The sequence below is a fragment of the Metopolophium dirhodum genome, chromosome 7, assembly GCF_019925205.1.
Source record: "Metopolophium dirhodum isolate CAU chromosome 7, ASM1992520v1, whole genome shotgun sequence".
NCBI classification, from domain to species: Eukaryota; Metazoa; Arthropoda; class Insecta; order Hemiptera; family Aphididae; genus Metopolophium; species Metopolophium dirhodum.
In genome coordinates, this window is record NC_083566.1 from 33,185,104 (window position 1) to 33,199,247 (window position 14,144).

Consider the following 14,144-nt stretch of genomic DNA (forward strand, 5'->3'; position numbering starts at 1 on the left):
TGGAAATCTCAATCAAAAACCTCATACAATCATACCTATGTCAACGAATAATAATATTATATTATACATGATTTATTGGCCAAATTTTTTGTGTCAAATAAATATTATATACTTATAGGTTGGTACATATTGAATTTTGACACTAAATTATATGTATAGTAAAACTGCAGAAAAAAATGTTTTAGCATACTTAAACTTCTTAATACTCGACGATGAGTGAAGAACACCTATCATTTTAGCAGCTAAACATTGAAACCAACATAGCTTAAACCATTGATTGCAATAATGTAATAACTACAATTTCTCAAATAAAAAATCATAGACAATTATTTTAACATATTATATTTTTTTACTGCATATATCTATTTATACAAATTTCTTTTAAAATAAAGAATACCTAAAAGCACTGCTCAACGCTATAAGTAACGAAAATATATGTTGTGACTGTTAAGTCACACAGTGACACAACATTATACTTTTTTTTATTTTTGCATTAGATTAGAACTACGTACCTTCTATTTAGTATATATATATATATATATAAATGAATGCATGTGTGTCTGTGTGACCATATTACCAGTAGCAGATCCAGAAGGAGGGCAAAGAGGGCATTTGTCCCCTACAATTGCCGTAGTTTTCCTTAGTTTAACACTGTGTTTAGCCAATTTTGGAAATTTTTGTACTTTTTTCCCCCCATTCCCCTCCCAAAATTAACCCCTGGATCCACCTCTGCATGTTACGATGGTTACCATGGGTTTCGAAGCTATTATAATAATAATTATTGGTTGCCATTGTTTTAAAATTGTTGTAATAGTAATCGTTATATTATAAAATAAAACATATTATTCATATAGAGTTGGCATTTTTAATGGGTAACGTAGTGTATGGGATCAGCTAGTATTTAATAAAAGAAAGAATGAAAACAATTAAAGCATAAAAACAAGAAAAATATTCATTTTTTTAATGATATAAATAATTGAGAAAAATTTACAGATTTAAATAAAGCTGATAATTGGGCATTGAGATTGTTTAAATTTTAAACTTCAAATTTGAACTTAACATGTCTGTAAAATATAACCGTCTTTATACATATTCTAGATTTTTTGGTTACAGTATGAACTATTTATGAGAATTCTTAAATTGAATTTTCAATGCTTAGCTATAAAAATTGAACATTTCATAATTTTTTAACTAGAATAAATTTGAAAATGTTAAATGTTGTAACAATAATAATGAAAATTGTGGCTATGGATCTTTAATAATATATATCAACAGTTAATTATTATTATAATAACTTATAAGAATCATTATTGTATTCAATTTAAAATATTTTTGATCCAACAAATACAATTTTATTGAAATTTATAGAACAAAAAAATAGAAAATTTCATAACGTCAATAAATAACTCAAAACGAGTCAAAATATTTTGAAAATGATTAAGTAGTGGCTCAAAAACCGATTTTGCTTAAAAATTCCCGTTTTCCTTAATTTTTCGTTTGTTTTTCACTGCGCTTTTGAAAACTGAGAAATGTTTACTTTTACCTCACGAAGTACTAACTAGTTTTACTATCCTATCAGAAAAGATACTGTTGAAGAAATTTAAAAAGTGATGATAAAATATAAATTTGAACTTTAAATGCTTATAAATAAAAATTATGACTAAAGATTTTTAATTTTTTTTATCTGCCTTTGAAACAATAACCTAGGAGCCTTCTATTAAATTTTCAAGCTTTTTTACCGAACAGATAATATTTTATTGATATTTATAGAAAAAAAAATTTAAAAAAAAAGGAAACTGAAAATGTCCGTAAACAGCTCAAAAGAAGTCAAAATATTTGGAAAATGTTATGGTGTATAGAAAATGCTAGTATAAACATTCAGTCAAAATTTCATGTACTTACGGTCATTTGTTTTAGTTAGTTAGTTTTGTTTTTTAGAGTTGCACCAAAAACCAAAATCAATTTTCTCGAAAACAGATTTTGTGTAAAATTTCCGGTTTTCCTTAATTTTTCTTTTGTTTTTCACGTCACGTTTGAAAACTACTGAAAATACTTTAGACTCCTCAAAGTACCAACTAGATTCACTTTCCTATCAGAAAAGTAGATTCACTTTCCTATCAGAAAAGTTACTGTTGAAGAAAATCCAAGCACTTTTACCGTCTTAAAAGGTAATGAAAGACACAAACAAAAATTTTTTAAAAAAACACATCATTGTAAAATCAATACATTCATCGCTTCGCTCAGAATCTAAAATGTATAGTTACAGTATTGTATAATATAAATGTTTACCTTTTATTTAAGACTGCAGATTGTCACTTTATTGAGGTAAAAACTCGTGAAAATTTTATGCAAGGCTCCTGATATACTATTACAATAGTCGTTAAAACATATTAAAAATATATATGCACAATTTTTTTTTATAAGCATTTAAAGTTCAAATTTTGACAACATTTATCAAATTTAAAATTTATTAATTATTTTGTAGTTAAAAATTTACAAAATGTTCAACTTTTACAGCTAAGGATTGAAAATTAAAAAAATGGTTCCTCGTAAATAGGTAAATATATAAATGACTTTATTCACAATAATATCATCAAATATACTTAGTAATATCATAGCTGACTGACCGTTTTCGCTCAGAATTGTTTTTCTTATACTTATAATACTTTATATTATATCATTGAATTCAAATTTAACACCATCCATTACAGTGATCCACTTGTAATCTACTATACAGCAGAGCGACAACCACTTACCCACCTTTTTTTTAAAAATTTTAATTATTAGTGCACAATCTTTTTGACTAGTGCTGTACGAATGTACGATGAGTTTCGGGTTGATTATGTGTGGGTGAAGAGGTCTTCCATTGAAGTCACAATTAGGCGTGGGGAATTTTAAATTTTTGACTAATTTTTTTCAATGTTCCAATTTTTTTTCCAAGTACCACACTCCTAACCTATAGGTGTTTTTATACAAAATTAACTGGTAAAATGTAAATTAAATAAACTTCATAAAATGTATTTTTAAGAATTCATCAATTTTATTATGAAATTTAAAGTAATGTAATGTGCACAAATTATTTTAAAAAAACCAGGTTTACATTATAAGGATGGTGGTGAGACTTTATTAATTCTTAATATAATATTATAGAAAAATAATGTTGCTTTATCAAATAAATTGATGTTATTAGAATATCTAATAAGAGTTATCTTATAGATAAGTAATAAATATATAATATATTATATAAATCATCACAATATAAAATTGTCTTATTTAATAAACTACGAATTTTCTTACATTTAACCATCATTAATTATTAAGAGTACATAAAAGTATACAATAAAAAATAAATATTTTTTATATATTAACCTAGTAAACGATTACAATATCGTATTGGCATCGTATCATACCCATCTAAAAAATAAAAACAGTTTGACTTAAATTAATTTTAATTTTTTTGCTTAAATATAATTATAGAACCAATTTTTGGTATTTATTTAGAGTGTATTTTAATGTTTAATCAATTATAAAATATTATAATATTATTATGTCATAATATGTATGTGGTGTGATTAGTTTAATAATTCTTACTAATTGTACAGTGGTTTATGTATCCCAGCACATGCTCTGAAATAATGTAATGCATTAGTTTGAATTTTGCACTTTTTATTTAGATGCACAGTCATATAATACAATATATTCATCAACTATAAATGCTTAACAAGTTAAACAGTAATATTGTATTAAAATACAATATTTTAAACAATAATCATCGTACCTAGTCCATGTAGAACATTGATTACAATTACTTACCAGCACTGCCACGGTAGCTATAGTTTTGAACTATAATAAGCAATACAAGTAATACAGTTTCAATAAAATATAATATAATTGGCGTCTAAGGTTTTTTTTTATATATATAATATATATTATGTTTATGTCATATTTCTACTATATTATTTTCAAGATAAGGTTTCACCAGCCATCGTTTGGATGCCCGAGCGGGGTGCGTTCTTATCTTGAAAATAGTTTGATTATAATAGTAATTTAATATATTGTTATCACATAATAATACGTAATGGTGTAATGATATTATGCTCACATACCATTATAATAATTAAGAAATCGGCACGTACCGGCGGCATACATGACAACGGTTTCATTAGGGATGATGTCCGATTTCTACAAACGACAGTCTGGCCGTTATTTATTACTCTGTAAGATTTTAGTTTATTTATTATAATGGTATGTGAGCATATCATTACAATGGTAACCATTTAATTAGACTAAAAAAAAATATTATTTTCTCGTGAGCTGAAAAAATCATGTGTTAGCTACGCTTACCCCTTAGCTATTATAATAGGGATCGGAAAAATAAGCTATAAACACCCTACGAGTCCCGAAGAATCTATTGCTTTATACGTATAACTAGCTAATCCCGCGCACTTCAAGAATCGTGGTCCGTAAAAAATGACAACTCTTAAAAAAATTGTGATTGTACAACTCCTTTTGGGCGTAACTCGTTGCAGTAAGTGCAGTGTGAAACGCAGTGTGTTCCGCTGTTATTTCTTTTCCTGTGACCACGCGTATTTTCATCAGTATTTTCAATTCAACTTTATTCAATTCGTTTATTTAATATTCGGTGTATGATGTTCAAAACTTAAAAATTTTCATCGATCATCTTGAATTTATAATTACCGGTGAGACACGCAGTATGATTTCAGGTAGAAATTCCAGGGACAACAGTCTTATTATTTTAAGAATTGTCAATTTTTACGCACAACGAAGTGCTAGTTATATGTTATACGTATTTCTTTTGTATTATCTGTTGCACTTTCTTACCTAATACGATAAATACAATATATAATATTATTATTTAATTTTTATTGTAATATGGGTCCGATAATTTTTATTTTTATTGTCACGTTTTTAAAAATAGTCCACTCCGGAACTGTCTCTTTTATTAATTTTTTTCACTATAAATTTATTCACTGTTAAAAATTATGTTCAACTATTTATTTAAAAACAACATCATCTGGATCTCTTGCAGTCCACTACGACAATAATTATGATACGTGGAAAGCTAGTCGCCAGTACGTATACCTACTTAGCAGAATGATAATGTATCAATAGGTAAACCTTGTTATTAACGATACTTTGGGATTCCACCTCGCTACTAACCTTACTACAGCGACATGTAAAATGCAACGGGAGCGTTTCACATTTTATTATTATATTGAGTATCCGAAATAAAGGACTCAATAAACACACTATACCATTGTTATTCATTACTCGACGGTTAACAGACTAGGTAGTAGGTACTGATAAAAACCACAGATAATAATTGTATAAATAATGAATGTATACTTACCCCAAATTTTAACCTGGTTCAAGACAGTAGTTTTGTCTTCCTCATAAGTTCCTAAATTATAATATTTATGTTGTTGTAAAATGTCTCGATTTCAGCTCATTGCAAGGAAATAGGAATGCATATGAATACACAAAATAGGTATATAGTATATTACAAGTTTTAAGTTTTAAGAGTATTAATTAAGAGGACGCTAGTACGCTACACAGATATTTGTTGTCTCCGTCTTTCAAATGTGTAGCATACCAAATTTATGCTCAGCAGATCACGTTTAAGAGGACGCTACACAGGCAAAATATGGCATAAAAACATTGTTTCGTAATTCCAGGAATACGGCTTATTGAAGCGTTTTACAGTATAAATACCTATTACAAAAATTGTAGAGGAGAATTTTTTCTAGAAACGTAAGAAGCCCGATTTTCGATATTCTTATTAATTAGTAAAATAATTAATTGATAAAAAGTTTAAAAAAACGTGTTAATTTACCATGCGATATTGGACGATTGGAACAAGATATCAAAAATCGGGCTTCTTACGTTTCTAGGAAAAATTCTCCTCTACAATTTTTGTAATAGGTATTTATACTGTAAAACGCTTCAATAAGCCGTATTCCTGGAATTACAAAACCATGTTTTTCGGTAAAAAAACATTTAATTACGCTCGTCATGTGCTGCGCCCATTATAGGCAGCGGCAGCGCTCGATACTAGGTGTTCATACCACCACCCCCGCGCGCGATAACAGCAGTACCGCACCATAGGTCAAAACGGGTTTTCTATCGCAGCCGTGCGCCCGTACATAGTTTATAAATAACCCAGATAAGAAAATGATTATTATATTATATTTCATGACAAATATTATTTAATTTTGTTCGGTTTTATATCTTGTATTCGTATCCGAATTTCATACCTACTAATAAAAACTATACTTTTGTTCTTCAAGTAATACGGCTTATTGAAGCGGTTTACAATAAAACTACCTATTATAAAAATTGTAGAGGAGAACTTTTTTAACAATCGTAAGAAATCCGATTTTTGATATCGTATTACAATCGTCCAATATCACTTAGTAAATTAACAAGGTTTTTAATTTTTTAACAATTAATTATTCAACTAATTAACAAAAATATCGAAATTCTGGCTTCATACGATTGTTAAAAAAGTTCTTCTCTACAATTTTTGTAATAGGTAGTTTTGCTGTAAACCGCTTCAATAAGCCGTATTACTGGAATTACGAAACCATGTTTTTATGCCATATTTTGTCTTCTATAGTGCGCCCTCTTCGTATTCGAATTTTATACAAATAAAAACTATACTTTTGTTCTTCATGTAATACGGCTTATTGAAGCGGTTCACAACAAAACTACCTATTATAAAAATTGTAGACGAGAACTTTTTTAACAATCGTAAGAAATCCGATTTTTGATATCGTATTCCAATCGTCCAATATCACATGGTAAATTAACACGGTTTTTAACTTTTTATCGATTAATTATTCAACTAATTTATAAAAATATCGAAATTCGGGTATATCTAATAAGGATTGAACATTTAAAACAATGTTACACGTAAATACTAAATAGGTTATATATAAGCTACTTTATTTACAATAATATCATCAAATATACTTAGTAATATCATAGGCTGACTGACCGTTTTCGCTCAGAATCGTATTTCTCATACAATGATATTATATCATTGAATTCAAATTAAACACCATCCATTAGAGTGAGCCACGTCTTGTAACTGTACAGCATCCACTTACCTACCTTTTTTATAATCATTTATAGTTCAGATTTTGACCAAACCTTCAGTTTAGACTGCAATGATACATTCGAAGGTGCACCATTGTCGGAACTAAAGTAAGATTATATGTTTTTAATTATTATTTAAAAAAAACCATCTACTTATAATAATAATATTATTAGAATATGACATTACTCTATTTAAATTCATTGTTTAGTATTAGTGGTATAGAACCTATGGAACCCTCATTGTTAACGTTGTCAAACAAATCAAATTTGTCTCAATCGGAGTAATTATATTTTATTTTAATTTAATATTATTTTTTAAATTCATAAATTAAAATTTCATTATTTATTTTAGTGATTTAAGTGTATCATCGCATGTATTAAATGTAAAACAAATTGATGATAATGAAAATAGTTCATCGGAATATATTGATTCGAAAAAGTAAATTTTCAATAGTTTCAATTTTTTATTTTGTTTATAACATTGTATATTTTGGAATTTTAGTTGTTTATCTGGACATCGTATTGTTGATATTTTGTTTTTTATACAACAAATACAAGTTCGTCACAGTGGAGGAATGGACTGCAGTTTTATTGATATGCAGTTCCAATCAGAAAAAATTTATGGATTTCATTCTGTTTTTAATTTTAAGTGCAAAATGTGTGGTATAACGTCCAAAATATACTCTGCCGAAAATGCTCAACAACAATGTGTACCAATTAATAAGGCAATAATCAGTGGTTGTCAAGCTATAGGTAAAATACAACATTTCAATTAATTGAAATAAAGTATAACTTATACCTAAATAATGTGCCTACATATATTGACAGGGATCGGCCATACCCAAATGGCCGAGTTTGCTGCATTTTTAGAAATGCCTTCACTTTCTTGTACCGGTTTTGTTAAACTACAGAGTGTAGTTGCCAATTCAATACATGAATCAGCGTGGGAAGAAATAAGGAAAGCTGGCGAAGAAGAAAAACGAATTGCATTAGAATGTGGAAGTATAGATTCTGATGGCATTCCCATGTGCACAGTAATCGCTGACGGACAGTGGTCGAAGCGTAGCTACAAGACAAAATATGATGCATTATCTGGAGCGGTGAGACGAATTTTATATGACATTTTAGATTCTAAGTGTTTTTTTTAGGAGACGAAGCCCCTAGCCCCAATAATTAATAATGATAAATAAGTGGAAATTCCTAGAGTTTAATTGAAAATGTTTGGGCTATTTATTAATTAATTAAATTCATATATTATGAATCCACCTTTTATGAATTAGGTCGCAATAATTGGTTTAAAAACACAGAAAATACTGTTTATTGGTATAAAAAATAAGTACTGTATAATTTGCCAAAAATCAGCAACTAAAAATGAAATTGCACCCAAGCATGAATGCTTTATGAATTGGACTAAATCATCAACGAGTATGGAAGCAGATGGAGTTGTCGAAGGTTTTATGAATAGTATTACAATGCATGGACTAAAATACAATCGACTAATTGGTAATTTTTATATTGGTATTAGACTTTAAATCCTATTATAATCTGTATATAATATACTTTATAGTATACTTTTCCAGATTCATTTTTAACTATTTTATATATATATATATATATATATATATATAAATATGCCTATTACCCCCTAAAACCTCTGTAAAATATAAATAGACAAATAGGTACTTATAATATTATAGGTGATGGTGACAGCAGTGTAACAAAACGACTCAATGATATTTTACCTTATGGTCCACATTTTTTCATTAAAAAGATTGAATGTCGTAATCATCTTTTAAGAAATTATTGCAGTAAAATATCCATGTTAGCTAAAAACACTAAATACCCATTACGAGTGAGAAAATTTGTTTTGATAAATATCCTTAGATTTCGTGGAGATGTTACAAAATCAGCTAAACATTGGAGAAATAATAATGGCTTAACAATGGCACAAAAAATTAAAGGTTGTTTTTCATATTATTAATTAGTAAAAATGTTCTAACATTTTTTAGAAAACGATATTAATTTCTCTCTTAGTTTGATTATCTATTTAAAATATATTATAATTATAATTCATAATAATTTAATTAATTTAACATTTTATAGGCCTTCGAAAAGATTTAGACAATTGTCTATATCACCGATTAGGGCACCATTCAAATTGTGCGGCTTACTTTTGTACTGGGTCAAAATCGAATTCTGCAATAAATTTAATCCCAGAAGCCGAAAACGGTGGTATATTGAGAGAAATGAAAAATTGCATTTCCAGATTAGTACTAAATGCAGAGAGCCTAATTGAAAACAAAACAAATAATATATGCGAGCAATTCAATGCAATTATAAATAAGCATGTGGCGGGAAAAAGGTTAAACTTTTCAGGTCGTAGAAGTTATATCACGAGAGTTGAAGCAGCGGTGATTTCATTCAATTCGAACCAGTTTTTACGAAAAATACATAAGAAAATGGCAAATAATAATAGTCCAGGTTTGTTTATTCACTAGTATATTTGATAAATACATAATGTTTAGGCAGACTTGGATAGTATTCCGAATTTTTAACTACTTTTTAGTTTTTACAAATATTTTAATACAGTATTTTTTGAATAGGTAGGTACCTATTATTTTAACGTTCAGTCAATTTTATAAACTATTTCATTATTATTCCGTATAAATTGCATTTAGGTATATTTGGAATACTTTTTTTTTAAGTATTCCAAATACTTAGGGAATCCGCAATACTATCATCATAAAGTATTCGAATATATATTTTGAATACTTTTTTTTTAATTATCCGGAATATGTATTGGACATACATTTAAACAGTATCTTATCCAAGTCTGTGTGAGGGTGCCTACTACTTGTGCATTTTTCTTATATTATACTTTATACTAATCGTTAGATTACGAAAAAGATAGGCCGTTTCCACTCAGAGTTGTTTTTTTATTGTATACAATGATTTATTGTTGAATTAAAATGTTGCTTTTTATCGCAGTGACATATTCTCAATGACAAATTACGAGATACAATTGACACCTACTTCGCATCAGAGCATTTTCCTATACTTGCCCACTTTTTTATTATAATTATTTTATAGGGATGTTTGGAAAAAAATTTATGAAAAATATTGATCGGATTCGAAAAAACACGAAAAATAAAAGAAAATTATTTCCGAATGAGCGGAGGTACCAAAAGCCGCGTTCATATGGACCAGATGCCGATTATGGTTTAGCTGAACCTCTCATAGAAATTTTGACAGCAGAAGAATTGGAAACCAAAAAATTAATGTTTCTGACATCATTGAATGATGTCAATTTTAAACAAGTTGAAATCGATACCCGAGATCAAAGTAACAATGAAAAATGGTTTTATGAAAGAAAAATAAGACTTACAGCATCGCGCTTTGGACAAATTTGTAAAATGCGTGCCAACACATCATGCAAAAATACAGTATATAACATACTTTACGCCCCAAGTGCTCAGTCAAAATCGCTAAAATACGGACGAGAAGTAGAAGACATCGCACGTAAAAAAGCGGAATTAATTATAAAAAAAAAAATTGAAATTTGTGGTTTGATCATTGATCCTAATGATCCATATTTAGCAGCGAGTCCTGGTAAATCATTTTTTTTATTGCCATGCATTTTGATAAAAATAATAGGTATATCCTTTATTTTTTTTAATATTTTAACCAAAAATATTTTTTATAGATGGTTTAATTGAAAACGATGCTGTAGTTGAAATCAAATGCCCATATGTTGCTAAAGATACTACTAGTGCTATAGAAGCGGTCAACAATAATCTTGTAAGTTATTTGTACGTTCCAATGATGAATGAAATATTATTTAATAATAATTAGAAATATATATATAATATATAATATGTAATATGCATTTTTAGTTACAATACTGCAGTCTTGTGAATAATAAAATAAAATTAAAAACCGAACATGCATATTACTACCAAATTATGGGGCAGTTACATATCAGTCGTCGAAAATTGTGTTATTTTGTTGTGCACACGAATAATTGGACAAACATCGAAACAATTCTTTATAATTCTACATTTTGGGAATCTAAAATGGTTCATAAACTTAAAGCGTAAGTAAAGTATAAATGTATAGTTAATAATTACAATTCAGACTTATACTATAACACTGTAACATAAAATATTTTTAATGTTATTTGTTTTAGATTTTATTTACAATGTTTACTATCGGAAATAGTACAACCACTTTACCCAACTAGAATGCTAAAAAGTGATATACGAGAACGAGAGAAAGCCAAGTAAAATAACTAGTAGTGTGGTACCTACATACAGTTTTATAAATAAAAATAAGAAATACCTATAACTTTATTAGTTATTACTGGCATTATAAACTGTATCTAATTATATTTCCATGACCAATTTAATTCCTTTCAAAAAAAATTTTTTTTTATTGTATTGGTATCGGTATGCATATTAAAGTAAACAAGAGTTTTATTTATTAATTACAAACTAATAAATATATTATTGAATACATGCGTACCTAATTCATAATATCTTTGTCATTACTTATTAGTATTACTTATTACTTATTAGTACATATTAGTAAATCGTAGGTTTCAAATTATTGTAAGATAGGTAGAAAAGTAGGACCTTATAAATAATAGATGACTGATGTGTGAAAAATGTTTAATGTTTAGAAATACGCAAAAAATTTAATTTATAAAATATACCTATGTGGTAGTAGTATAACGTAAAATAATATATTCAATTAATTAACCTACTAAAAAATAATATTTAGATATTTCGGTAATATTCGTTTATGTTACAGTTATAAACTAGATATTATTTACTGTATTAAATATATTTTTTATGAAGTAAGTATTTAATAAAGCAATAAATACAAGCCGAATAGGTACGCGCGAATATCAAAAATATTACTGCAGCAATGTGGCATAATTGTACGACGTGTGTGCATTGTATTTACTCGATCCGTTATAGACGAAGGTTGAGAAAATAATAAACATCGCTCCCGAATGAGCACAATTGTCGGCCGGCAGCCGACAATGTGTAGTGGGCGCGGCTTAAACGTCGCGTGCTTGCGGATCACGAAAACACCTAACAGCGCATTCTCTTGGTCATTGCTCGGTTTCGTTTGCCTGTGTAGCGTCCTCTTAACTCCGTTCGTTAAAAAATTTGAGTGAATCGACCTATTATGAAACTTGATAGTAAAAACATTATCTGTGTTTGTGTGTGGGTTTTTTACTATTGTTCAATTGTTTAGCATGTTTTGCGTATATTATACCGTAAATTAAAAATGTTCATAACTCACCTAAAAAATGAACTATTGTAAAAAAACCCGCCTAAAAACACAGATAATGTTTTTGCCATCAAGTTTTATAATTGGTCGATTCACTATAAAATTTAAACTAACCGAGCTAAACGTGATCTGCTGAGCGTAAATTTGATATGCTACGCACGTAAATATTAATCGCTCTTGTAAGACGGGGACAACAAATGGCTGTGTACTTGTGTAGCGTCTTCTTATTAATACTCTTAAAACTTAAAAGTAGTAATTAACTACATACCTCCTCTTAAGTATAAACATAAAACATTGAATGACATACTAATAAACTGTTAAAAATAGTTTTGATATTCAAAGATCTAAATTAAATACTCACCGTTTTGCTCACTTATTAAATTAGCAGCTATCATTTGAGCTGTAATAATAATATGATGTAACAAATAATAATGAATATTTACAATATTTTAGATTCTGAGCGGAGCGATGGATGTATTGATTTGACAATGATGTGTGGTTTTTTTTTTTATTATTTTTTTTTCGTGTCTGTTGCCACCTTTTAGGACAGAAAAATGCTTGGATTTTCTTCAACATAGGTTAGGTGTCTTTTCCAATAGGAAAATGATTCTAGTTGGTACTTTGGGGGTAGAAAGTAAAAATTTCCCAGTAGTTTTCAAAAGCGCCGTGAAAAACAAAAGAAAAATTAAGAAAAAATGGGAATTTATATATGTTGTAAGGTAAAATATAATAATACTTACTGAAGCAATCTTCTTTACCTTGATACAGAATAGTTAATAGTTAGTCAAAAATAACTAACAATGATGAGGTTTTAAAATAGTTGGCTTTGAAGTGGACATCAAGCCCGCTTCCAAATGTATGCAAAACCAATTTTGTCATGATGATTTTAATAATAGGTTGATTGACCTATATTATCAAATTTAAATATAATGTTTACTGAACACCATATTTCAAATAAAAAGGTAAAAAAAAAAAAAAATGGAAACATAATTCAGATAAGTCGATTACTGGTCGGCTTTGCCGAAAAAGTCGATTGTAAATAACAACAGTATGATGGTATAAACTAACCCTACAGTTAGCTAATATACATTTTAATCTACCAAAGTAAAATGTATCATAATTATATTGTGCTTATTAACAGATTCAAAAGGATTATTGTGCTAAAAAATTAATTTTGTTGGAAATCTTATTCTGTTAAATAATATTATTTGATTGTTATTGCTTTAGTATGACAGTTTATGAACTATTATTACAATTATGAATTTTATACCTATGATTCTCCATTAATATTAATCTTTGATGTATGAAGTAAAGTAAAAATAATATGCATAGGTACTTACGTCCAGCGTATATACCACCTATACAAATTAACATAAAAAATATAGATAACATATTATTAATATTTTTAACCATGTTTGTTGGACGAAGTAGGACGTGAAATAAATGAATAATATTCACAGCGTTGAGTTTATGCTTTGGTATTTAAATGGTTATTCAGCAAACAAAAGATATGTTATATTGTATGTATCCATAAACAATTGAATAAACAAATCTAGAACTGTAAATATCGGGGACTGAGAGCTATAATATCGATATGAATATCGAAATATATATAGATGTATACAGTACGCTTACACTGTAGCACTATGTTCGCCATATTATTATACACGTATCTTAACATGTGGCACCACTTTAACATCAACTGTTTAAGACAATAGCTGTAGTGG

At 28.1% G+C, this 14,144-nt stretch overlaps 1 protein-coding gene and 1 long non-coding RNA gene across 3 annotated transcripts; one reads left to right on the forward strand and one right to left on the reverse strand.

The window, feature by feature from the left end:
- Positions 1 to 2,364: 2,364 nt before the first annotated feature.
- On the reverse strand, positions 2,365 to 13,858 carry LOC132948697 (uncharacterized). Of its 2 annotated transcripts, XR_009665038.1 has the most exons (5): positions 13,758 to 13,858; positions 13,158 to 13,323; positions 12,779 to 13,036; positions 3,814 to 5,422; positions 2,365 to 3,627 (listed from the first exon to the last, which is right to left on the reverse strand). It is a non-coding gene; the product is annotated as an uncharacterized LOC132948697 (long non-coding RNA). The 2 variants fall into 2 exon arrangements; XR_009665037.1 differs by having other exon boundaries at positions 12,779 to 13,323.
- LOC132948257 (uncharacterized) lies at positions 7,297 to 9,658 on the forward strand. Its single transcript, XM_061018661.1, has 8 exons — positions 7,297 to 7,400; positions 7,472 to 7,558; positions 7,622 to 7,872; positions 7,948 to 8,219; positions 8,400 to 8,622; positions 8,817 to 9,080; positions 9,223 to 9,600; positions 9,645 to 9,658. Exons 1-8 carry the CDS (start codon positions 7,297 to 7,299, stop codon positions 9,656 to 9,658), a joined length of 1,593 nt encoding a protein of 530 aa, XP_060874644.1.
- Positions 13,859 to 14,144: the final 286 nt, after the last annotated feature.

Bases quoted from the DNA above. Each gene is read 5' to 3' on its own strand.
- LOC132948257 (XM_061018661.1), top strand. From the start codon at position 7,297: ATGACATTACTCTATTTAAATTCATTGTTTAGTATTAGTGGTATAGAA. The intron at 8,623-8,816 runs GTAATTTTTATA...ATAATATTATAG, and splicing joins AAAATACAATCGACTAATTG to GTGATGGTGACAGCAGTGTA. The intron at 9,081-9,222 runs GTTGTTTTTCAT...AACATTTTATAG, and splicing joins AATGGCACAAAAAATTAAAG to GCCTTCGAAAAGATTTAGAC.